Here is a 25,161-nt window from a genome sequence, read left to right as displayed (position 1 = left end):
CTCTCTCAGGCTCCTCTCCCAGAGTTCACTTCTCCCTGGTCTCTGTGGGAAGGTTAGGGGAAGCATGTAGCTCCAGCTTTGCTGCTCTGATCCAGGCTCAGATCCTGCCTCTGCTGTGTGGCCTTGGGCAAGTCACTTGCCCTCCCTGGCCTATGGGATAATAATCTCCACCCACTTTATGGGGCTACTGACGCCTGGATGATGCATGGACGGTATGAAGGCTCATAGGTGGCCAGGCTGGTAGCGGAGTTCTTGGCCCACTGACACCCTCAGGCTGAAAGGCTGGAGGTGGGGTGGTCAAGGACCGACCCATCAGGACCAAAAGGCCCTCTACCTCTTCAGTATTTTCTGAGCCCTTCATCAGATCCACGTGGTCCAGTCCTGCCTTCTCAGCTCCTCAAGGCCCTACAGGGCCCAGATCATAGCCTTCTTCCCTCGCTCTTGCCCCCAGAGTCTTGTTGCTTTTGAAAGGGAGCTGGGTTTGATAGCCTGTAATCCCAGCACTCAGTAGTCAGGATCTCAAGGTCAAGGCCAGTCTGAGATATACAGCAAGGCTGGCGCAAAAAAAAAAAAAAAAAAACCCAAAAAACAGAAAGGGAGCTGGGTTGGGAGGCCTCTGGTACCAGCAGGGCCTGGGCACTCAGAGCTTGTCCTAGCACCTCTTGCATTCCTGCCCTACTCTCCCTACGTATCCAAGGCCTGTCTGGGCACCCTGCTGCTACTTGATTGGATAGACCCCCAGCCTACCGCATGCTCCCAGGCTGGCTAGCACTGCCATCCAGAGGGAAGTAGCCTAGTGGCAGCGGTAACAGCAGCAGCAGCAGCAGCAGTAGTTCTGTGTACCAGCTGCTGTGCTGGGCACTGAGGATGCCACCAGAATGCTTTCAGAGAAAAGTTGAAGGGTCAAGCAGGAGGCCATTCAGTTGGTGGGAAGGGGTCAGTAGGCATTGAGACCAGGCCATTTGAACTCAGGGTGACCCCATGATCCAGTACCTTGGCCACTTCTGTTTCACCTTGGTCATGCCTATCTCCCACAGGCCCGTTCCCGGGCTTGGATCAGCTGTCTCCTCACCAGAACTTCTGGCCTGTTACAGCTGAGTCCCAGTGGACCCAACGTTCATACTTAGGCACTGACACATGGGGGGATGGGGGCTGTCCCCACAGCCTTGCTAGGATAGCCTCAGTGGGGTGTTTTTTGTTTTGTTTTGTTTTGTTTTCTATTTATTTATTTATTTATTTTTGAGACAGGGTCTCACTGTGTGTGTAGCCCAGGCTGGCCTGAACCTTGCCTCCTCCTGCCTCAGCCTCCCTTGGGCAGGGGGCCACCATGTCCAGCTCTGCAGTGAGCAGTGAGCTTTCAAACTGAGCTTTGCCCTATCCTTGCTTCTCTCAGGTGAGGCCAGAAGCCGGGCCTGTGCCTCATTCATCCCCCTTCTTTTACATCAAGAGCTGTTTGCTCCTGTCGAAGGCCCCAAACATTCACCATAAGCTTCCCTCCTGCTCTTCCTTCCCCCAGGAGCAGAGAGGTGGGGCCCCAAGCCCTCCCAGCAGTCCATCAGCAGCAGGAACGTGTCCATTATCAGATGGGCTGCAGGAGGCACAGCCAATGCTGGGTTGTGCTGGCCACAGCCCTGCGAGAGAGCACGGCCGGGGGACAGCTCCGAGAGATCCTTTTATCCCTGAGCAGGCAGGGCCTGTACAGCCCTGGCCTTGCCCAGGCTGCTGGGGCCTCCAGAGGCCTAGTGAGGACACTAGGGTAGGATGAGCTCTGGCGCCTATGAGATGAGGGGGCCCTGCTAAGAAATGAGGAGGGAGACTCCCCACAAAGATTAGCCTGGGCGTATGGGGCCATCTGGCTGCCTCCTCTCACCCAGTGCCCTCCGCCGTGGCAGGCCCAACTGTGCTGGAGAGGAGGTGGGGAGGGCTGTGCAGGACAGGTATCACCGCCCTGAGGCTGTCTGAGGGTGGCTCTCCCAGGAACCAGGAAGTGACCAGGACCATGTTGGCGTTATCACCCTGACCTAATGACTGGGGTGCACTGGCCCTAGACCAGCTTCCAGGAGGACTGGTGGAAGACCTGCTGGGGGCCCTCAGATGCCACATACAGGGCTCTGGGGCAGGGCCCAGCCCATGAATCATTCACACATGGTGGCCTGAAGTGGCTCTGTTTGCTCTCAGAACACATGATTTGTGGGGGTTGGGGGGTGGCAGGCAGTAAGCATCTCCACTAGAGCTTTGCATATTGAATTCCTGTTTATTTCTCACTGCCTGGACTTGGCCTGGGAGGACAGACCAAGGCATCCATACTGGGATGGCGTATGTGTGTGTTGGGGGAGTCCAGGAAGTGGGGGTGAGTGGAAAGGCCATGCTTTGGGAAGCTGCTGCTGACTCTGGGGGCTCAGTCTGGGGAATGAGCTGGTGATGCCCCCTGGGAACCTCTGGCTCTTCACTGTCTTCTGTGAAGGATGTCTGTGCACTTCACACTCAGGGCCTGATGCATATTTGCTGTCCACCACCACAAAGATGGTGTTTGTCCCCAGGCCCCTCTGCCTGGACCCCTTGCCCCAATACCCAGACTCTCATCTGCAGCTGGATGCCTCTCCAGGGACCTGGGCCCCAGGGTCTCTGCCAAAAGAGATGATGCCACTTCTAAGGGAGGTCTAGGTTCCTGCTCCCTAGCACTCAGGAAAGACTACTGCAAACGGAGGTGTGTAGCCTTGGGAAAAAATGCTAGTGTCCTTGACTCGCCACAAATGCAGAAGCTGAGGCATCTCCATTTTACTGAGTACTTGTTGGGGTGCTATTGTGGATATATTGGTTTAAATTTTAACCCAACTGGTAAAGTGCTCCCTAGCAAGCTCCCTGATAGCTCACAATCCTCCTGCCTCCACCTCCCAAGTTCTGGGATTACAGGAGTACCTCACAGTACCCAGCTTTTAAACTGATGATGAAAATCAAATTCCCACCTCACATGCACAAAGCACTGGGCTCCATCCCCAGCACTGACAGAACCACTTTCAACTGTTTCTTTTTACTTTTTAAAAATATATGGCTCCTAGAGGCATTAGCACCCCCCCCCCCCGCCACCGTGTGACTCACACTCGTATGGACAGCTTAGGTGTTGGCACCTGGTAAGGAATGAGCAGAAAGGCCTTGGCAGGGACCCGAGGTGAGCTGCTTAGGGGATGGGCCATGGGATAGGGGCAAGCCGGGGTGCTCAGGTGGAGCAGCTGGGCAGTAACACAGGCCTCATGCAGTGGGGAAGGCACCCGTATGAGATCCCTGTGTCCCCCACTTGACCGCCCCCCCCATCCTGCCTTCTGGGAGATAGAGCCTAGTAACCACCAGCTTGGTGCCCCTCGGAGCTATGCGTCATGCAATCATGGCATAGGACACTGGTCTTTGTCAAATGGGGGGACAGCCTCGGTGAGGTCCATGCCCCAAATCCAGAGCACTCAGTGCCCGGACTACAGCCCAGAGCCGCGGTCCCTCCCTGGCATTTACACCTCCCTGGTGGCCCTGGGGGCTGCTGGCTCCAGCATTCTGCCCTTCCCTACTTGTCCCCTGGCTCACAGCCTTTGTTTGTGATTTATTGATGCCCCTCCTCGCCCCTGCCTTGCTGCTGCTCCCCCAGAAGCCTCCCAAGGGGCCCGTGCTCCCTCCAGCAGCGGCACCTCTGGCCACGGAGGCAGCCTGCCCCATGCACCAGGCGTGTGGGCTCACATGGTCTTATGTGCAGCCTGTGGTCCCAGGGTGGTGAGCCTGGCTGTCGTGGGTCACCCACCAGGAGAGGGTGCTGCTGGCTGTGGCCCCAGAGCCCAGCGTGGCGATTGGCGGCTCGCACAGAGTGGGGCCTGTGCCGACTGCAGGGTGCTGGCGCCCACATAAGGGCATTGTTTGCTGAGGTAAAAGGAGTTTTTGTCTCCTTCTGGAGACGGGACAGAGGGAGGAACAATTTCCCTCATTCATCGCTAATTCCCCATTTGAATAGCAGCACAGCGCCCCACGTTACAGTAGCTGGGCACGGCAGGCCTTCCCTGCCCGCTAGCACTGTAGGCACAGGTGGTGGGTTCCCTGTCCTGCCCAGCTTGGGGAGTCACTCTTTGCCAAGCTGGGGGTGGGGAGGCTGCTGGTGTGCAGTAGGAGTGTGTTCCCTGAGACCTCCAGGGCATCTCTCTGTGCTGCTCAGCGTCATGGTTCCGTCCTGGGCTCCGAAAGGCTGGAAAGGCTGGCCTCCGGTGAGGTGCCTATCGCGGAGGGGCCTCCGGGCTCAGCAGCAAGATAAGGACCAGATGGGGACAAGAGGGCTACCTGGGAATCCTGAGATTCCACCTCTAGTGCCAGGTCTGGGTGGGTCCAGCCAGAGCCCCTGGCCTGACCAGAGAACACCCCAGATGGAGACGGCAGCTCTGGAGGACGCAGGGCATCGGGCTTTGGTGCCACAGGGCCAGCTGGCTGTTTTCACAGTCATAAAGTATCAGAGCCCAAAAGGGCGTCAGAGGCAACTCCCTGGACTGTAGATAAGAGGAGCTCAGGAGGTGGTATGCCCAAGGTCGTGCAGACAGGAGGCCCCACAGCCACTGGGCCTGTCCCTAAAGTCAGGCATGGAGCCGAGTACCTGTCGAGGTCTCTTGGAGGAAGAATTTGGAATGGGTTGGAACGCAGCTGCTCTGGCTCTCTGTCCCTGTTTCCCCAAACTGTGTGGGGGCAGGGCTGTAGGCACCAGCAGCCTCAGGATGGGTGGGGGAGGGAGCCCAGCTCCCAGGGCTGGTCTCTCGGCCCCTGATTACTCACAGATCAAACCAGACACACGTGATCCAAACCAGCCTCCAGCTAGCTTTGGCAATAAGGAAATTGTTGCAAATAGTGTAGGGCCTTGTTTGGTTTTAGGCACAGATGGATTTAGGGGGTTTGTCTGTACCAGCCTGTCCCCTGCCGTCCTCCAGGAAGGGTCACCTGCTCAGTAGGCTCAGTTGCAGCCAGGTGGAAAAAGCACAGAACTGACTCTGTGGGTCCAGCTTGGTCACACACCATCCCCAGTAGCTGTGATGGGTCGGGTTGACCCTGGGGAAGGCCCAGATGCCCTAACTAGAGGAAGGGGTGTGGCTTGTGGAGAGGCAGGAGTGGTCTGGGTCCACCCACTTCAGCTGTGGGACCCCAGGCCTCCCGAGCTGGGGCACAGGCCATGGAAGATGAAGGTAGGGGGTCTGTGCATCAGAGCAGGGTCAGGCGGACAGTGCTCACTGAGACGTTGACCTTTAAGCCTTTAAGTTGGATGGCGTGATTGGTTAGGGGATCACAGGAGTAGTGTGGGCGGCCAGGATGACAGCCATAGCCCATGGGGCCGATGGACAGATGGAAACATACTCCCCACCCCCAGCAGCACCTTCGCCCCTGCCCGGTCAGGGGACTTCAACCGTCCCCATGGTGCAAACCTTCCCTGGGATAGTTCTGCAGAGGAGAGGTCCAGAGCTGGTGCTAAGACAGGCAGAAAAGGCTTCCCTGAGGAGGCAGCACTCAAGCAAGCCCTGAAGAATGAGCCAGGGCAGGGGGAGCGTGATGGGGTGAGGAGGAGGTGACACCCTCGGAAGGAGCCTTCGTGTTGGGCTCCTGCTTATTACTAGAATATGGGACCAATGGCAGTTTCCCCTCCTTTCAGTGCTGGTCCCCAGTGCAGGCTGCCACCCAGCATGTTGAGGGAAGGAGGGGTGAGGCAGACACAGGTGTCCCAGGCCTCTGTGCTGCCCCTCCTCTAACAGTGCCCACCCCAGAAGCCAGTGCTCCAGTCTGGGAGATACAGTGGTAGGAAGGTGGTGAGCGAAGTGAGACAAGGTGTGGTGCAGGAAACCAGCTTGCTTTTTTTGTTTGTTTGTTTTTCTTTTCTTTTTGGTGGTACTGGGTGGTTGAGCTTGCTAGGCAGGCACTCTGTCACTCAAGCCACCCCACCGGCCCTTTTTGCTTTAGTTATTCTCCTGATCCTCCTACCTGCACCTCCCACATAGCTAGGATTACAGATGTAATCCACATCTGGAGACTGGGCTGGCGTTGAACCTTAATCCTCTTGAGTAGCTGAGATTACAGGTATGAGTTACCATCCCTGGCCTCAGCTTTCATTATTGATTACCTGCTCTTAGCCAGGGATTGTCTATACCTTATAGACTTCATTTTGTGATGTAAGCACCATTTTGAAGGGAAATTGAGGCACAGGAAGGCAAAATGGCTTCTTTGAGTTTCACAGGTGGTATCCACTCTGCTCATAGTTCCTCTGCGTTCTGCTAAAAGCTGTTGACCTCCTGGTGTAAGGCAGCCCTTGCACGGTGGCGGCTAGCCCACTGGGTTGGGGCCGCCTGAGCAGAACCTCAGGTAGGCAAGACAGGTGGGATCGGGGAACACAAGCTTTTGTGATTTTTTTCGTCCCTTGAATGTGGGCTATGTGTGGCTGGTTTTCCTCATCCTGGGTGCTGTGTAAGTAAATGGTACAGCAGCAAACCAAGCTTATAACTGAGGGCCCACAGGCCTGCTCAGGGTCTGGGTTTTTGGTGGTAATTATATAACAAAATTTGCCATTTTAACTTTTTTTTTTTTTTTTTACAATACTGGGGTTTTGAAATCAGACTCTCCTACGTGCTAGGCAAGCACTTTACCACTTGGGCCACGACCCCTTGTTTGCTTTGGTTATTTTTCAGCTAGGGTCTCAAGTTTTTGTCAGGGACTGGCCTGGACCTCAATCCCCCTACCTATGGCTTCCCAAGCAGCTGGGATTATAGGCTTAAGCCCCACAGCCAGCTTGTTTGTTGAGATGGGGTCTTCATAACTTTTTGCCTGGACTGGCCTCAAACCTTGATCTTCCTGATCTCCACTTCCCAAATAGCTGGGATTAGAGGTCTTCACCATTTTTTTAAGTGTACAATCTGGAAACATTAAATGTATTCACATTCACCATTATTTCCACCACTTTTTTGTGACTTCAAACAGAAACTCTGCCCCCATAAAGCAATAACCCATTGCCCCTCCCTCCCAGGCCCTGTAACCTCCAGCGCACTTCCTGCCTCTGGATCCTGCATGTATGGGGAATCCATCGGCCTTTATCCTTTTGTGTCTGGCTTATCTCACTCAGCACGATATTCTTGAGGCTCGGCCACGCCACAGCTCATATCCAAGCTTCACTCACCTTTATGGCTGCACGATCTTCCATTGTACCAAAGACCACATTTTGCCTATCCACTGATTTCTTGGTCACTGTTTTGTTGTCGCGGTACAGGGTTTGAGCCACATCTGCAGCGCAGTCACCTATGTTTTTAAATCTGACATGGTACAGATTTCCAATTTCTTCTAAAAGCTTGGAATACATGGCCTCAGGAGTCTCATTACTGGACTGAACTGCCATCTGAGGACAGGGAGACCAGTGTCCCCCCGAAACCTGTTGTTCCCTGGCCAGGCAACACCAGTCCATAGCCCCAAGTTGAAGGCAGCTTCTGCCATCACAGTACATATGATGCGATGGGGCCAGCCCCAGCTTCTGACCTGGTGACCCCAAGCACGCCCTGCGCATCCCTAGTAGCTCCTGCTGTGTACACGCCCACCCCAGGGGACAGCTGGTCAGGGAGGCGGATAATGACAGGCCTAATGCCCCTGGTTGGGATGGTGCCCACTGAGGAGCGGCTCCTCTTTCCAGAGGCAGAATCTAGGGCTCTCTGGGGTCAAGCACGGCCTATGGCGGGTGGTGCTGGGGTGGGAGTGGCACCTGTGAGGTGGGCTTCTCACCAAGCTCAGCCAGTTAGCCAGGGCGAGTGTCCGTGCTTGTCCTCTAGCCCCAGCAGAGGACCACTGCCTCTCAGGTGTACAGGCCACTCAAGATGACCTTGGGCCAGTGAGGGGGACGTGGTCAGCAGTGCAGAGCTAAGTCTTGAAGGCTGACTGAAATGGGCCCAGCTGCAGGAACATGGCAGGCCTGAGGTAGGGGGGCTGTGGTCAGGAGGCTGGAGGCAGGCAGGAGTCTGCTCTCTGCTCAGCGGGCATCAGGTCACAGGAAGGGCATGGCACAGAGGAGCCCTGAGATGCTTAAGCCAGGGCTGTAAAAGGGTGGGTCCCTGTGTCAAGGAAGAGGGAGGGAGGAGTGGATGTGATTTGACAGCAAGGTTCATGGGTCCCCTAGGAGGAGATTGGGCCAGTACACAGTAGGCGCTCAATAAATATTGTTGGGTAATTTGTTCATTCCACAAATGTCTAGATTAGTCGCTGGAGATACTGTCAGAAGAAAACCAGACCCCTGTGGGAGGGGAAGGGAGAGAGGAGGGCGGCAGTGAGATAGATGGGAGGTGGCCAGGCCTGGGGTCTCTGCGGTGAATGGGGCAGAGCCCGCAGGAGGACAAGGGAGCCGTGGAGCCAGAGGCGCAGGAGTCTGCGCAGCCTGGCCCAGGGGACCTGCGGCAGGCGAGGGGGAGGGGTGCCACCGTGCCTCGCTTTTCCCATCCCCCTCTGCCCAGGGCCCAGGCTGCTTGATGGGCAGCCCGGTCCCGCCCCTGGGCAGCCGGGAGGCCAGCAATTGGTTGGGGCGCCAGAGCAGCTCGGTCGCCATGGGGACGTGCAGGAGGCGCGCGTGCCCAATGCCGGGCACCAGGGACTAAATCTTCATAATCTGCCTGGGAGAGTGGGGGTGGGGTCCGACGCGACCCTGGCCTGGGGGAAGGAGCGGCCTTTGACAAGGTCAGGGCTCCCTGGGCTGCCCCTCCCCCACCCACGGTGGGTACAGGTGCAGAACCGCCAGGGCACCTGGGCGCCTCCAGGAGCCCCGCGGTCACTCACCTGACAGTGACTGTGGGAGTTGGCAGTGCAGCTTCTGCCATCTCAGCTGATTAAGTGGGAGGCTGGGGCTGGTGGAAAGAGAGGACAGGGATTTTTCTGAAAATGTCTGGTCCCAGGAGTTCAAGTTTATCCTCCCAAGTCTAGCAGGCAATGCCTTGCTGTCCACAGCAGGGGGCACCCCACCTCCAGAAAGCAGGGAGGGCCCTCAGAGGTGCAAGGTCGCCTGGGCTTGGGCTGTAGGAGGCAAGAAGGCTTGGGTGACGGGGGAAGTGGACACACTCGTTATAGAACCATTCCTCCTTCCTTAGACAGGGGAAGGAGGAATTCCAGGGCATCCTGAGGGAAAAGGGGTAAAGCGGATGGAGCAGAGGAACAAGGGGTGTCCAGGAACCTACATCAGGCCACTTAAAACTGGGCCTCCCTTCGGACTGACTGTGGCAATGTGGGCTGGGGGGGAGTGGGTAGGGCCTCCACACCCTGCACAAGCCCCCACCATGGCCACCTGGTTCCTGATGGCCCCAACTACTCTAGCAGAGGAAGCAGGTCCTTGCCTCAGTCCGGTCTGTCAGCTTTGCCCCAGAGCCACTGGGGGAGAGAGCACCTCAAGGCTAACAGCACTGCTAGCGCGAGGGTCTGCTGAGGCCACGGTACCCAGCCAGGCCTGCTCAAGGGACAGTGGATGCAGGGATAGGCCTCACCCTCAGGCCTCTCCTTCCAGATGACTCCTCCTCTGAGAGTGGCAGTGGCAATGGCTCCTCCACCCTGAACCCATCCACGTCCAGCAGCACACAGGGCGACCCTGCCTTCCCAGAGATGAACGGCAACGGCACGGCAGCCCCCATGGACTTCACTGCCACTGCTGAGGATCAACCCATCAACCTGTGTGACAAGCTCCCGCCGGGGTCTGGGCTTGGCACACCCTCCTATGCCTCGGATGGCTGCGGCACTGACGGGCTACGGAGCCGTGTCAAGTACGGAGTGAAGAACACTCCTGAGGTGCGTGGGGCTGTGACAACAGGGATATTGTGAGGCCGGATGAAATCATACCTACTGGAGTTTAGCTGGAGTCAGCCCATGGGTGACATCAAGCCAGGGTGGTGGCCGCGACAGCATCATTTTCTGGGGAGGCTCAGGAATGGAAGACAGCTCAGTGTGTGCCAGAGCAAGGCCCCTGCTTCTGAGCCTGCTTCCCATCTGTGAAGTGGGATTGAGGGCTCCTGCCTTTGTGGCAGGTGACTTGTGTCTCTGTAGGGCCTGTCCCCTCACCCCTGAACAGTTTGCTGTAAAGAACAGCAGCAAGTGACACATTTAGCACAGCACTTCATGCTTCCTGGCCATTTTACAGCTGTCCCCATTTTACAGCTGGTGCCCAGGTATGTGGGCAGTAGAGCTCCTCCTTTGACCAGGCTGATGGGGGAAGAAGGGACAGGTAAGGAGGGTGCCCCCGCCTGGACCATCCCTGAGCCACTGAGGCTTCCTTGAATAGAACAGATGTTGCCAACTCTGCTGGAGCATCTTTTCCCACCTTACTGCCCTGGGCTCCAGCCACCTACCCTGGGCAGAGCCGATTCCTCTTCTGCAGAGGAGTGCGGTAGGTGCCAGGGCTAGCCTCAGACAGCGTCTCATGGAAAAGTTCAGTAGGGATGGTGTCAAGTTGTCACTAGGGGGCTAGCAAAGACTATGGGAACTTGCTAGGGGCAGGCAGAGCTGGCTCAGTGGCCTCTAACCAGTGCCGTTATGGCCACAGGTTACAGGGGTGGCCCTAGTGCTCATGCATCCGGATGAGATGGAAGTGTGAATGCCCCCAGCAGCCCTCTTACAGTTTTCTGTCTGCTGTGGCCCTGGCAGAAGATTTAGCTAAGGACTAGTGTGGAAATGTCACTTGCCCACGGTCACATAGCCAGCTGGTAGCTGGCACTGTACCCTGTGGGTCTTTTGACCCTGCGTTGTGATTCTGGGGGGCTGGGGTTCTGCCCCTTTCAAGTCTGGCCGTGGACGAAGAGATTGGCAGCAGTCTGAACCCAAGGAGGGCTGACCCCGTGGGCCTGGTCATGGGGAGAGGAGACGGGGCAGGATTCAGGGACCAGGGCACTGGACCATGAATATCTTCATGGACTTGTTTTTTTGTAAGCACTAGGGTCCCTCCAAGGCTGTACTGTGGCCACATCACCCTGCCCGACTATGCAGCTGCATGTTTCCTGGCTCAACTTAGGCTGTCCGTAGGTGCAAACCTTATCCAAATATTAACCAGGCCTGGCTCTGCTTAACTTCTGAGATCAGACAAGATCAGGTGCGTTCAGGGCAGTATGACCGTAGACCACAGGCACAAACTTTCTAAAAGACAGTGACAAGCCAGGTGTCAGTGGCTCACACCTGTAATCCTAGCTACTCAGGAGGCAGAGATCAGGAGGATCATGGTTTGAAGCCAGCCCGGGCAAATAGTTCATGACACCCTGTCTCGGAAAACCCTTCACAAAAATAGGGCTGGTGGAGTGGCTCAAGGTGAAGGCCCTGAGTTCAAACCCCAGTACCACCAAAAAAAAAAAAAGACAAGTGACAGTAGGGCTCTGAGGGTGGGGGCTGGAGAAAGGTTGTGTGGAGCTATGTGCCATGAGAGACAACCCATGTGAGGCAGAGAGGAAAGCAGGAGAGATGGGTGAGGGCCTCTGGTGGGAGTGGAGGGTTGTAGGACAGGCTGCGCCAAGCAGGCTGGGCTGGGTCCCTCCCTTTCTGCACACCTGTTCTCACAGGGTTCACAGTGTCTTCTTGAGGGGCAGATAGGAGAAGCCTGGGAGCCTCAGAAAGCACCCTGCCTTGCAGACCTGTCACCTTGGCTGGCTCCCTCTCCCAGCCCATCTCTTCCTCCTCCCTGACAGATAGCACATTCACTGCTCTGGTGACAGCTTGCTTGTCAACTCAGGGTTGCAGCTTCTTGATGGTCAGATCCTGGCACACAGAAGAGGCTGGCTGGTTGTGGGAATCCTTTTTTGTCTCTCACACAATGGGGCAGGTTGTGGTGTAAGCACCACCACAGAGGAAGCTGCTGCCACCCTTGGCCTGGTGCCTCCAGAGAGCAAGGCCTCTCTGCTTGTGCTACTGTAGTCAGGCTTCCAACAGTGGCCCAGAAAGGTCGCAGCCAGGGTTGTTGTCCCCATTTCCAGATGAAGGGAGCCAGGGGAGAGGGATAATGTGCTCAAGACCTTGCAGCTGTGGCCCTCGTGGCAACTGGGTGAGCTTACCACCCTGGTGTCCAAGCTCATCATGGTATTTAAGATACAAAGGGCTCTAGGCAGCCACCTAATCTGTTCCCCTGCCCCTTCCGCCCCTCTAGTCCCCGCCCTACAGCTCTGGGAGTTTTGATTCTATCAAGACCGAGGTCAGTGGCTGCCCCGAGGACCTAACAGTAGGCCGGGCCCCCACAGCGGATGATGATGACGACGACCACGATGACCACGAGGACAATGACAAGATGAATGACTCTGAGGGCATGGACCCGGAGCGACTCAAGGCCTTCAACGTGAGCACTTGTCAGGAGGGCCAGGAGGGACGGGGTCAGGTCCAAGGCAGGGCCAGCCCCTGCCACAACCTCTGTCTCCCACAGATGTTTGTGCGGCTCTTTGTGGATGAGAACCTCGACCGAATGGTGCCCATCTCCAAGCAGCCCAAGGAGAAGATCCAGGCCATCATCGAGTCCTGCAGCCGGCAGTTCCCCGAGTTCCAGGAGCGGGCCCGCAAGCGCATCCGCACATACCTCAAGTCCTGCCGTCGCATGAAGAAGAACGGCATGGAGATGGTGAGCCCCTCCTCCGAGCTATCCTCTCCCTCCGTGCCACCACTGCTTCCAGCCACGTTCCAGCCAGACACCTTACTCAGAACCTCCCAGTAGCCCTGTTTCACCTTGTCAATCAAGCAAGGTACTGGAGCCCACAAGCCCAGGCCCCACCCGCCCCAACACCAACTCCATGCCCATTCTGCCTGCAGACCAGACCCACACCTCCCCACCTGACCTCGGCCATGGCAGAAAACATCCTGGCAGCTGCCTGTGAGAGCGAGACGAGAAAAGCAGCCAAAAGGATGCGCCTGGAGATCTACCAGTCCTCACAGGTGCTTTCTCACAGCCAGCCACAGGGAGGGGTGGTTCCTGAGTATCAAGGTCAGGTCATTCCACAGACAGGCTTTGACCAGCTGTGATGGGGCTGGGAAGGAGGCTAGGAGGGGCATGTGCCGAGAAGTGAGTGGGGAAGGCTGCCTTGAAGGAAGTCTGGCCAGGCATGGTGGTGCAGGCCTGTAATCCCAGCACTCAGAAAGCTGAGGCAGAAGGATCATGAATTTGAGGCCAGCCTGGGCTGCATAGTGAGACCAGAGGCACTGAGAGAATCTTCAGTTGGATGGTGACAACCAAATATGTCTCAAAGAGATGAGCAGTCAGGGGTGATCCCTGGGACAAGGTGAAGAGCCTTGGGTCCCAGGAGGCCTGGGATTGCAGCCTTTGTCTATCTGGTGTCCAGGACAATGTTGGTTCCTCAGCACCACCCTCTCCCCCTTGCAGGACGAGCCCATAGCCCTGGACAAGCAGCACTCCCGGGACTCCGCAGCCATAACCCACTCCACCTACTCACTGCCAGCCTCCTCCTACTCCCAGGACCCTGTGTACGTCAATGGCGGCCTCAACTACAGCTACCGTGGCTATGGGGCCTTGAGCAGCAACCTGCAGCCCTCAGCTTCCCTCCAGACAGGAAATCACAGTAATGGTGAGTAGGGGCCAGGCTTTGGCTCCTCAAGCAGCTCACTGTCTGCACAGTGGCCCCAGAAGTGGGTAGGGCGGTGACCCCCATTTCACAGGCTTAGCCGGTCCTTAGATGGGATGGTCAGGAAACCCAGCTCCTTTCTCACCTCCAATGGTGCTAGGTCCTACACTTTGTCATTGCTGGCACCTCTCCCTGGTTCCACCCCCTGCAGGGCTCCCCCGTGAGCACCAAGTTCCAGCTCAGGCCCTGTTCTTTATCTGAGTTGGATCCTCTCCCTCCCCCCCCCATTTTACCCATGATGACTGAGACTCAGTGAGAAGGTCACAGAGTCAGATCTGGCCTAGGCTTGGCCTATTCAGCTGTGGCCCAGCTAGACTACCAAGTAGCTCAGGCAGGTACCTGTCTCTAGTCCTCAGCCTCTGCACTTAGAGATCCCCCATGTAAATCTCCTGGGTGAATGGTTAAGCAATGGGTCCCTGGGCTCCATGCTCTAAGCTGGGTAACTCAGTAGGTGCTTCCCAGGTAGCTTTGCTGCTGGTACGAAGCAAACTGCTATGGAGAAACAGCCACTGGAGAGAGCGAGCTGTTTCTCTGTTGTGGAGTAGGTGCTGCATATCATGGGTTCAGAGATGGACTCTATAACAGAGACAGCAGGGGAGAGCAATCAGGCCTGTGGATTTTGTTCTGTGCATGAACAACCCTTGACAGGTTTTCAGCACAGGGCTGTGATCGGTGCTCAGTCTGCATCCTTCTGCCTATCCTTGTAACAAGAACATTTCCATCGAGGGGGGCAAGAGGCAGTGTGCCCAGGGGCTGTTCAGGGGCCTGGGAGCAAAAGAGGAGTTAAGGCTACCAAGGTGCTGCTTAAGGTGGAGGAAGGGCTGGCAGGCTGGGGACATGTCTGCAGGAGACCCCTCACTGTCCCTGGGCAGCAAGGGAGAGGGCTAGTCCCTAGCTATAGCTGAAGGTTCACACCATATCCACCTATACCCCTGGCTCCAAGCTGTAGCCAGCATGGGTCCCCGTGTTCACTGTGCCCCAAAACGAGGAAGTACGTGCAGGTCCCTGGAAGATCCCTGCCTGGGCTTGGCTTCTCATCCTTCCTAATGCCTCTTAACCTAAAATAAGCTGGCCCTAATCCCCGAAGCCAGAGGGACTTGCACAGCCAGAGTGGAGCTACTTGCCCTCTAGGAAGAGGGTCCTGCAGCTTGCCAAGTGGGCCTCTTGTTAGAGTGTTTGAAATGGGTCCCACGATTGGCAAGGTTAGAACCCTTTTCTTAAGTACACATGGAGAGACTAGGTCCAGCAGGAGCAATATGGACGACCTGGCACTCGGTCACTCCCAGGCAATGCATTATGGTGACACATTTCTACCTCATGCCACCCAGCATGGTCTGTCTAGAGGCTGCAGCTGCCAGGGCTCCTTGGCCTCCTTGTGAGGGTGCAGGGCCTGCTGCACTCCCATCCTGATCATACCTCCAGAGAAGCATGAACAACGGCCAGTCCTGTTCTTAGGAGGCAGCTGGCCCTTACCTGTGCATCCCAGAGCCTCAGTTTCCCATTGCTGAACACCCTGTTTCCTTGGAGGGTGGTGGGGAGGTCACTGAGGCCAAGCTTGATGGTCATTTCCCTTTTTGCCTAGGGCAGCCCTTGTCCTGTGGGCCCTGGCAGCTCATTTGAAGAACCCTGTTTGAGTCTGGGTTGAGTCTGCAGCCGGAGGAAAAGGCCAAGCACCTGTGTGGTTGCAGAGCTGCCCAACCTACTGCCCTCCCTAGCTACAGCCTTTCAAATGACAGCTCAGTCAGTTTGATACCTCAGTTGGGCAGCTGCATTGATGGCTCAGAACCCCCTCACTTCGCTTATTATGTTGTCATCTGGAGATGCAAATCAGCTTAGATAGAATCAGACTCTGGCTGTCTTGCCTGGGGTGCTGGGCAGCCCATGTCCACTCCAGCCTTCACCGCCCCCCTCCCCGCCCCCGCCCCCGCCCCCAAGGTGATCAGCAGCAACCTGAGATTCTGGCTGTAACCAGAGCCTGCATGGGGATGTCTCCAGATCAGTTCAGCAGCACAGGAAACAGAGATCTTCTCCTCTCCAGGCTTTGATATAGCCCAGGAGAGAAGGAAGGAAAACTCAGCGCAGCAGTGAAGGAGGGAGGAAAGAGAGGGAAGCTAGCCTCCACTCATGATGACTATGGCAGGAGACTCTGGCTGCCCCCAAGCATTGCCTGGAGGGGCAGGAGCCACAACACGGGTCCTACCACCGCCTGGGTTCTACCCTTGCAACATCCAGAAGCCGGCAGAAGCTACCAACGCAGGAGTCAAGTCACCTGCTTTCCTGCTGTTTTAGCAATACACAGCCCCATTCCTTCCTCCTGTGTTTGATTTTAACACTTAACTGTTCCCTGAACTCTCCATTCCAAGGACATTCTTTAGCAAACCAGTTCCCAAGACCTCCTTGACGTTCACATTCTCTAGTTAGAAGACAACACTGTTCAGTTACAGACACCAACTCCTTCCCCATTTGGGGGCTGCACCAGATTCCTCTTAGTAGCACTCGAGTCTCCATAGTTTCGCTTATCCCAAGATGTTACTTCTGATCTAGGGCTTGTCCATCTCTCTTTATAGCACTGTAAAAACTGCCAGGGTACATGCAGTAATGAGCAAGCCCACAGCATAGTGGGGAAGACGGTGGCTGATGGCTCATGCCCCTGTAATAACCTCTGGGATGCTGGAGCAGGGCAGACAGCAACAGGGAGGCTGAGCTGTCTGGGTCAGTGAAGGCCTCCCCCGGGGGCAAGCTCCCATACTCTCCAGCTCTCTCTAGCTCTCTCTTTGGCTGTTTTCTTGTTGAACACCTGCAAGAATACCTAAGAAGGCCTTTCAAATTCCAGGTGCTTTTATAGTCTTCAGAAAGCCCCACCAGAGCTGCTAGGAAGACTGTCCCCACACGGCAACCAGGCATCCTGCTGGCTGGGAGGTCTGTCTCCTAGCACCTCAGCCCGTGCCCCATGCTCCCAAGCCCCATCACTGCACCTGCTCACCAGAGCCTTCTTATTGATTTTGCAGATGAGGCGGCTGAGGCTCAGAAAAATTCACAGATTGCCCATGAAGTGGCAGGGTAGAACTTGAGTCCACGTGCCGAATTCCAAGGCCAGCAGCCCACCTGCTCCAACAGAGCTGCTTAGGAAAGGCCTAGATAGGGCCTGGCAATCCCTTCCTATACACCACACACTCCTAGCGTGCTTCCCTCTTTGCTGCCACCATCTGCCAGCAGAGGGCACAGCAGACGATTTCTCCAGAAAACCTGTCTGGGCCCTGGCCGTCCTAAGCCCTCAGGCTCACCCATACCCTATCCTGCCCTGCAGCATCAGCCTTCCTCCACTCCAGCACAGAACTTCTCAGAGAAAGGGAGGTTCAGGGGCTGAGGCTCACCTCCCCTCCACTGACAAGGACCCACAGCATAGTCTGCTCCCCAGTTTGCTCCAGCCAGAGCCTGCCTCATCTGAGCACATGCAGGTTCTGCTCTTGTTGGGCTTTTGTGGCTCCATCCCCCACAGCATTCTGGGTATCCTGCATATTTCCCCTTCCAGCCTCGCTGTGCGAGAAATGTCCTAAGACCCCCTGTTCCTGTTCTTAAGTTCTGACCACCACCTGGGGAGCAGGCAGGGCTCAGGTTGATAGGATGTTCCTTTGTCTTGAGGCCTCCTCCTCACCTGGGAACCAGAGCTGGTGGAAGTCCTCAGAAAGCAGTAGAGGGCATGGCCAGTGTCAGGGAGCTAGAGTAGGAGCCCCACTCTGCCTGGTGACAAGGCCTATGCCCTTGATACTTGCCACCCTGCCCCCAAGGCAGAGCCACTGTGCACGCATTTACCATTGCTCTTGGGCAAACCTCTCCGTGGTCCTTGTGCCCGTCACATGATGATAATAAGACCCCCTTCTTTGCAAGATTACTCTGAAAATTAACCAAGAACCCTCATCACGTGCAAGCCCCGTTCCGGACACTAGGGAAACAGCCATCCAGGAGACAGACCCAGGGCCTCAGACTGCAAGCCTAACCCCTCTGCAGGTAGCCAGGATAAGGCAGTCATGACAACATAAGGGATTATGCACCTCTCAGAAGCCAGGCAGGGGGGATCTGCTCTCTTCTTACCCTCCTTCCCTCTCCACAGGGCCCACGGACCTCAGTATGAAAGGCGGGGCCTCCACCACTCCCACCCCTCCAACGCCCACCCCCTCCAGCAACAGCACCAGCAGGACCATGTCCACTGCCCAGCTCAGCCCCACAGAGATCAGTGCTGTGCGGCAGCTCATCGCTGGCTACAGAGAGTCTGCGGCCTTCCTGCTGCGCTCTGCCGATGAACTGGAAAACCTCATTTTACAGCAGAACTGACCCCACTGGCCCCCAGAGTGCACTATGCCAGGGAAGGAGGCTATCCCAGCCTGGACCTGGCTTCCTGCCTCACCAGTTGGTACACTATTTTCTGAAAGAGGTGGGATCCAAATGAGCTGTTTCTAGCCACACTCCAAGCACCTGAAACTTTGGGCACAAGGACACTTTCTTTTTGGAATCTCACCACACAGGTGCTCTGACCTGCTTGGAAGAGGCCAATGAGGCAGCTCTGGAAGGGTTGGGGTTCCCCTGACAAAGTGCTGGGGCCTGCAGCTCTATTTAGAATCACCTTTGTGGACCCTGATGTTAGAATCCCACCCCCAGATAATTACCTTCAAGTCTTAGGTGAGCAGAATTGCATATTTATTGAGAAAAACAAAGTGGACCCTTTCTTCCCCTCCCTTTAGTAATTTATTTTTCTGAAAATGGATTCTTTTGTGTTTGTACAGATTGCCAGTCTGTGTCTGTCTGATCAGAAGGATGTATCCCTGTACCTAACATTCCATATCACTACACTGACGCGGGCTGGAGGCTGGCAGGGGCAGGGCAGGTGCCAGGCTAGCTGTGCCTCTAAGTGCCCAGCACACCCTGGGGAAGTCCACCACAACCCCTCCATCAGGCTGTCCTGTTGCAGATCCCAGTGCCGCCACAGGGACGTTGCCAGGCACTGCCAAGCAGGAGAACCTTGCCCACAACCACTGCAAAGCAAAACAAAAGGCACCCACCCATTCTACAGAGCCCCCGTTACACGGTCACCTGTATTCTACCTCACACTCCAGCGTGGGCTTTTCCAGGATGTGCCCTGAGCCTGTTCTGAATGGCTGTCTCCCCAACTCCCACACAGTGTGTGTGCCTGGGAGGTAAGTCAGACCAGGTATCCAGGAGCCCAGAAAGGGTCTGCCCCTCACAACCAGCAGCTTGCAGTCGCCTGGCTCTCTCGGCTGCCTGACAGGACAGAGTGCCACCTGCCAAGAAGGGCTGCTGCTTCAGGGTGTTCTCCTGGCTGTCAGACAGCATCTGTCCCCTCACCCCATGGCTGGAGTAAAGAGATGGTCAGTGGAAGTGGAGAAACCACTTGGGTTCTCCTTAGGACCAGCCTTTCTTCTGGAGGGTCCAGTCCTGGAGAAACCCAGAGTCCCTGGAGTGTGAAAAAGAGCAGAAAGAAAAGGCTGGCCTGGTTCCCTCCTCCCTGTTAGGCACTTCCTCTTGCTCAGTGCAATACCTACCAGTGCTGCTAAAACCAGGGATTTACCCAGACCTCAGCAGGCCCATGGGGCCTCTCCACACAACACTCCGTAGCCATGACAGCAGCAATCTGCTGCCTGCCCCTGCCCAGAACTGGCAGAAGCCCTGTTGCCTTGCCTTCCTCAAAGCAAAGAGGCCCCAGGGGAGCCAGGAATGAGTGGACCCTAGGATGGCCACGGAGAGTCACTTGATCCCAGGACAGGCGCCCCTTCCTGAACCAGCTTTTATGCAGCGACTGCCTATGGTAGCTGTGGCTGCTCCCTGTTAGAACTGTGGCAGACCAGACCACTCCTCAACAGGAGGGGAGGGCAGGCTGCACAGGTGTGGATGTCACACCCTGCTCAAACCCAGGGCTGCAAGGCAGGGCACCTCGCACGCACACTTTCACCCTGAGGCTGGGGTGGTCTCACGTGGCCTCCAACACCCACTCAGCCACACCACCTCTGCCTTCCATGTGCCCGGTCCCCAGGCCTCTGGTCAGGGCCAGGACACCTGAGCCCCCCTCAGCACAGCACAAGCTCCAGTGCCCAAGGCCTCCCCTACAGCCGGCCATCCACATGCCCAGTCCCTACCTGCTCAGTACAGCTCCCCAACTATGTTTGAATTTGTGTAAATATTTTTGTGTGTGAACAATACTACAAAGTAATCAATAGATATTTTGCAAAATATTACCCTGGGCAATTTGTGAAAATCTTAATGTTAAAAACTGGCAGAGACAATCGCCGCCCCAGAATTCCTGGTTTCAGTTGCTTAACGTGTCATGTCATTTCCCCTCCCAGAGGCGGTGCCCAAGCTAGACACAAATGGTCTGCATTTCTTGGCAAACAGGAGAGAGACTGGGAAGGGGCTCCTCCCTTCACCCCACAGGATGTCTGTAAGGATCAGCATTAAGCTACAGCTTGCAGTCACCTTTCCTGAGAGCAAGCTGTTGTGACTAACCACCGTCAGCCCACTTCTGGCTGCGGTGTAAGCATAGTAGGTTCCATGTGTTTTAAAGAAAAAGGGAACAAATGCCAGTGGTGATGGTCCCCTGGGACCCCGGGGGGCCTCCAGGACAGTGGACTCTTATCATGCTGACCTCTTAGGTGGATTCCTTCCCAGAGAGTCAGGCTGGACCTGAAGCACCAGAGATGGCTAGGTCAAGAGCAAGTAACTGTGGAAACAGGATTCCATTAACCAGTCCAGTCAGGGAACTTGTTCTGTTTTGCTTTTGTATTAAAAGATGCAACTACCAAGCCCTTCCCTCTACACCTGACTTGGAGAGCACCACGACTGGTTCTGAGGGACCCAGCTTGCTGCCATCCCACCCTCAGTAAGGGGCTGCCTTCCCCCAAAGGGAGCCCCAAAGCCCTGACCCACAGCCACTTACATTTTGTGGAGGTCTCAGGGCACAAAGTAGTCATTAGTGGACCCAAGTTAAAAAGCAAACACAAGAGTACGATACACCAATCCCCAGAGTCTTTGCAGGGGCTGATCCCATGAGCAGGGTAGAAGTAGGCACTTGGTCTCATTGGTGGCTCATATAATAGACCAGTGACAGTTCTGTGAGACCCATCTGAAATCATTTTCTCATCACTACTCAACAGTTTATTCCCAAGATGGTGTTGGGGGAGGAGAGCAGGCAGGGCTAGGCAGGTCTTAGAGGATTTGGATAAGTGTGACCCATCCGTCCCTCGCTATTCTCAAGGGCCGCGTACGACTCCAGGGGTGGTTATAGGACTAACTACCCGTTCATTTTCAAAATGCTGCTTTGAACTCAGAGGGTTGATACTTTTAATTTGTAATTTTTTGTAAAACTTTTTACAAGATAGTAAAGTATTTCACCAGAATACCAGTTTCAATCCGCCCGTGGTCTGATTTTTATATAATTTAGTGGTGCTTTAGAAACTTTGTTTTGTTGTTTCTGAGCTCAACAGCTCTATCTTTTCTCGCCTGTATCTACCTAAGACCAATGTGAACCTTTGTATTTTGCTCCTAATTTTGGACTCAGTGGAAGTGTACTGTTTACATGTACAGACGCCCCATCCCTGTGTGTTCTGCAAGACTCGCTCTTGAGGAGGAAGATGCACCTCACTAAGCTCATCTGCTTAGCAAAGCCACAAAACAAAACCTCTCACTTTCTACTTGTTTCCACCTAAAAACAGAAACAAATGTACACCACACGCAGATTTGCTGACAAACTCCACCTGGTAGACGCCCATGTGCCTCTATCACGTGTCCTTAGGAGAGGAGTCAGGGTAGCACCTCTTGTGGCAAGTGGTTAACGCACGGACAGAGCCGTGAAGGCAGGACATGGTTGCTGGGCTCTGAGAGGAACACAGTTATCCAGGTCAGCTTGGCTACAGGAAGGTCAGGATGACTTACGAGGCCTCCAGGAGCAAGCCAACCAGGATTTAGGGACAACCCACAAGGCTGCCAATCCTCTAGCAGAATTTAGACATGTTTCAGAAGAATACAAGTTCTGTGTCAGAGGCTCTGACTTTCAGTGCAGATGGTACAGGCACCTCTTCAGGGCTCCGTCAGGAGCCACCAGCTCTGGGGTGGGGCTGGGGAGTCCAGACAGTAAGCATATGGCACTTACAGAAAGCACTGGATGGCACCAACTTTCAAGGTGACTGTTTTTCAATGGCTTCGCCTCTAAATTATATTTTTACAGATATGCACCTATGCAACTTAACGTGGCTCTTCTAAGCAGGTGAGGACTTCCTCCTCATTGCTCTCTATAAAGTATTTGTGTTCTGTATAGTGAGTTTTTCCAGTAAATGTGGCTTAATATTTTAATTCTTAGAATGTGTCTTCTACGTGATGCGACTAAATTCTGTTTTGTTTGTGGAATGACTAGCACAGGCCGATTCCCTCTCTCCCTCACTTTAACAGAAGACCAATGAGCTGTTAATCGAGCTGTTATCTCCATGGTATTACTGCTAAATGCACTGATTTCATAAGTCTGTGGAATCCTTTTCCTTTTGAATCTGTATATCATATATAAGACTGAATCTACGTAATAAACACTGAACAAACAGAATGCTGCACTTCCACTGTGTTCTTCTATCAATAGTAGCACTACCAGCCTCCTTCTCAGTCAAGTTTGGCACTGAAACATCTTTCTATTGGTGGATCTCACCTTTTCCTAGCCAAATAATCTGACATATGGAAGTCCTCAGTAGGTTTTCATGAACAAATAACACCTGTAACTCCATTTTGCCACCTAACCTGTTAGGAAAGCCAAGAAACCTTTTCAGTGCCCATCAGATGCTCAGTATGGGTGGCAAGCACCATATTTAACTCTTAATCACCCTATCCCCACTTAAGAGACAAAACAGCAGAGGCACCCTAGGCATTCTGCCTTGCCTAAATTCAGCTAGTGGCCAAGCAGTGACCCTTTCCCCACCTGTCATGTTAGTGTATAGCCAACTAACCAAATCCAAATTCCTGTAGCAATCCCTAAGAGCTAGTTTGGAAACTGAGCAAGCAGTTCTCAACCTTCAGTATGTGAAGAACCCCGCAAAACCCCAAATCCAACCTTAAAGGAAACAAAAGGGCCACTTTCCCAAAAGCTTATTTGTGCACAGATTTTCTTTTCATCCTACGTGTATCATTAAGGTTACACTTTTAGGAAAAATTACAGGAATGTAATTGGGAACAAATTTGTGCAAGTTAAAAGCATAAATTTTACTGCTCTAATTATTATGTATTATGCACACACCTATATTAGCAGTTACTAAAAACCTTTTTATAATGGTACAATAATCACTTTTTGAAAACAAAATCTGTATGCAGTAGTCAAATGTACACATCAAAGGTGATCACAGGAGGATTGAAAGTTGGAAATCTTTCACTCATTCTGTACTTGGAGCTGTACTACACAGATAGGAGCAAGTGTAGGCACAGCACAAGGAGTGTCCACACCTCACCCTTCCCATGGAAGGGGAGCCAAGGGGCAGCAAATCCACAGTGATGCCAAGAAAATTCCCTGTCTGCTGAAACTGTCACTGCTGAGACTAAGGAAGTGGGAAAGCCCCCCAACCTGGGACATCTCCAGGAGAGGTACAGACCCTGCTGGCCTCACGGCCAGCCAAAAACACTTACCTTCACGGCAATGTGGCTGCTCCTTGAAGCACTGGGATCTCAGGGAAAAATGGCTTGAGGACAGAAAAGTGCTGGCTTGTCCCAGTCTGGCTTAAGTGGAGCTCCAGACCACTGCTGTTAACAGTGGACACAGGACAGTATCTTAGAGTACCGGCATAAATTCATTCAATGACAAAACTTTACTAAGTTTTCCTCAATGAGAAGAACATGCACGCGCTGTGTTTTTAAGTCACTCCAAACGCACTCGGGAAATGGTAGTTACAGGAAATCTAAAAAAGAAATCCTTGAAAAGTTTCTTCTCTCCTTGATCAATCTCTTCTATAAACCCACATTTTATTAGGCTTATCAGCTAGAGGTGTTACATGAAGGACTCCGCTGCCTCAGGAGTTGGTACATCCTCTGAAGACAGTATGCAACACTTTGTGCACTCCCAGGGAGTGTCCTCCAAAAGTGAAGCCCCACACAGAGACAAAACAGCACAGCCAAAAACACTGTGCTAATTGCCAGCCTCTATCATCTTGCAGTGGAAATGCTCATTCCAGACTTTCAAACTGATGTGCAGACACAAAAGGAAGGAAGCACCGGTACTGTCAACTTCAGGTTTCAAGTAGCACTCTCCAAGGTCACAAATCCAACACTATCCATGTCTTCCAACAGTGCACATACAGCCTGGACACACCGATTCTTTGGTCCATTGAAGCCCCTGAAGGATGCAGGCTGCTCTACCCAGCACACACACTTGCTCACATACCCCTCTCAAGCAGGGTCCTACTTTCTCAAGAGCAGGCTGATGAGATAGTATTCTTTTCATATTCTGAAACAAATGTCTCTCATCCTCTCTTCCACAAGCCCCCCTTTCCAAGCACTTGGCTTTAATCTCAACACAGCATTCAACAGCTGTGGCACGAGAACAAAAACCAGGTGTCTCCTTACAACCTGCACCACCCAGGACAAGGCCTACATCTTAACAGCTCTCTCTGGCAAAGGAAAGTAGGTGACAGCAGCAGTTTGGATTTCATGAAGCTTTTACTGGCTTAGCCTGGCACAAGCTCATATCCTTGAGTATTTCCTAGGTGGCAGCACAACCTGATGAAACAGGCACTAGTATCCCTGTTCATATGGGACAGTGGCAGACAGATTTCTATGCCCAACCTCAAAGAGCTGCCACGTGGCCCAGCCTATACTCTGATGGTTAGGGTATGTAACTGATGGTTAGGGTATAGTCCACACCTTGGATTCTAATACATCTTAAGCTCCTGCAGACACAGGAGCTAGTGGGTGTAGTGACATTGGGGCAGAAGTAAACCACTACCACTGAACAGTTGCCTGGTCATCACAGAGCCACATACCAGGAATTCTCCAACAGCAGGATTATAAAATGGCAACCCTAACTGCCCCCGATGTTCTGCCCCACTGAGGGTTGGCCTAACTCGCAAGAGAAAAATTAATGGAACTATACTTAGGCTTCACTTGTATTATTTTTTTTTTTTACTTTCGGGCTTGTTTATACACTGAGAAATGTTTCTGATAAGCACTAAACCATGTAAGTCCTCCAGAGAAGTCTAAGGACTTTAAAAAGCAAATCCTGGCAGCCTGACCTCCAGATCACCAAACACTGGGAATCCACTGGGCAGCCTCAATCTTGAGAGAGGCAATTTGGCTGAGCAGCTACAGAGGGAGGCTGCTGTTCATAGTTTCCATTCACAGGGGAAAGCACTGGTCACCTACATTAGAATTCTGACCTCAATCCACACAGAAGTTTGCCAAGTCACAAATAGAGTCCAAAGACCAGTGATACTGCCAAGTCACTGCTTTTGGACTAACCTCACAAAGAAGCTCCAAATCTAAGAAGGTTGGCTCCAGGGTTGAGGGGAGGCAAGCT

The 25,161-nt window shown here is 54.0% G+C and overlaps 1 protein-coding gene across 6 annotated transcripts in view; it reads left to right on the top strand.

Moving 5' to 3' along the window:
* Nol4l (nucleolar protein 4 like) overlaps positions 1-22,215 on the top strand; it is a 119,113-nt gene extending 96,898 nt beyond the window's left edge. For 4 of the 6 annotated variants that reach the window (XM_020187010.2, XM_020187021.2, XM_074074552.1 and 1 more), the window contains 6 exons: positions 9,524-9,801; positions 12,137-12,322; positions 12,407-12,598; positions 12,787-12,909; positions 13,355-13,556; positions 17,725-22,215. In XM_020187010.2, the coding sequence (XP_020042599.1) occupies positions 9,524-9,801; positions 12,137-12,322; positions 12,407-12,598; positions 12,787-12,909; positions 13,355-13,556; positions 17,725-17,945 (1,202 nt within the window). In that variant the 3' untranslated portion in view covers positions 17,946-22,215. The remainder of the gene's footprint in view (positions 1-9,523; positions 9,802-12,136; positions 12,323-12,406; positions 12,599-12,786; positions 12,910-13,354; positions 13,557-17,724) is intronic. The other 2 variants (XR_002213817.2, XM_074074550.1) reach the window with 2 other exon arrangements.
* The last annotated feature ends 2,946 nt before the right edge of the window (positions 22,216-25,161 follow it).

Source organism: Castor canadensis, chromosome 5 (genome assembly GCF_047511655.1).
Source record: "Castor canadensis chromosome 5, mCasCan1.hap1v2, whole genome shotgun sequence".
In the NCBI taxonomy this organism is placed as follows: Eukaryota; Metazoa; Chordata; class Mammalia; order Rodentia; family Castoridae; genus Castor; species Castor canadensis.
Note: the sequence above shows the minus strand (reverse complement) of the source record. Positions and strands in the feature narration are given on the sequence as shown.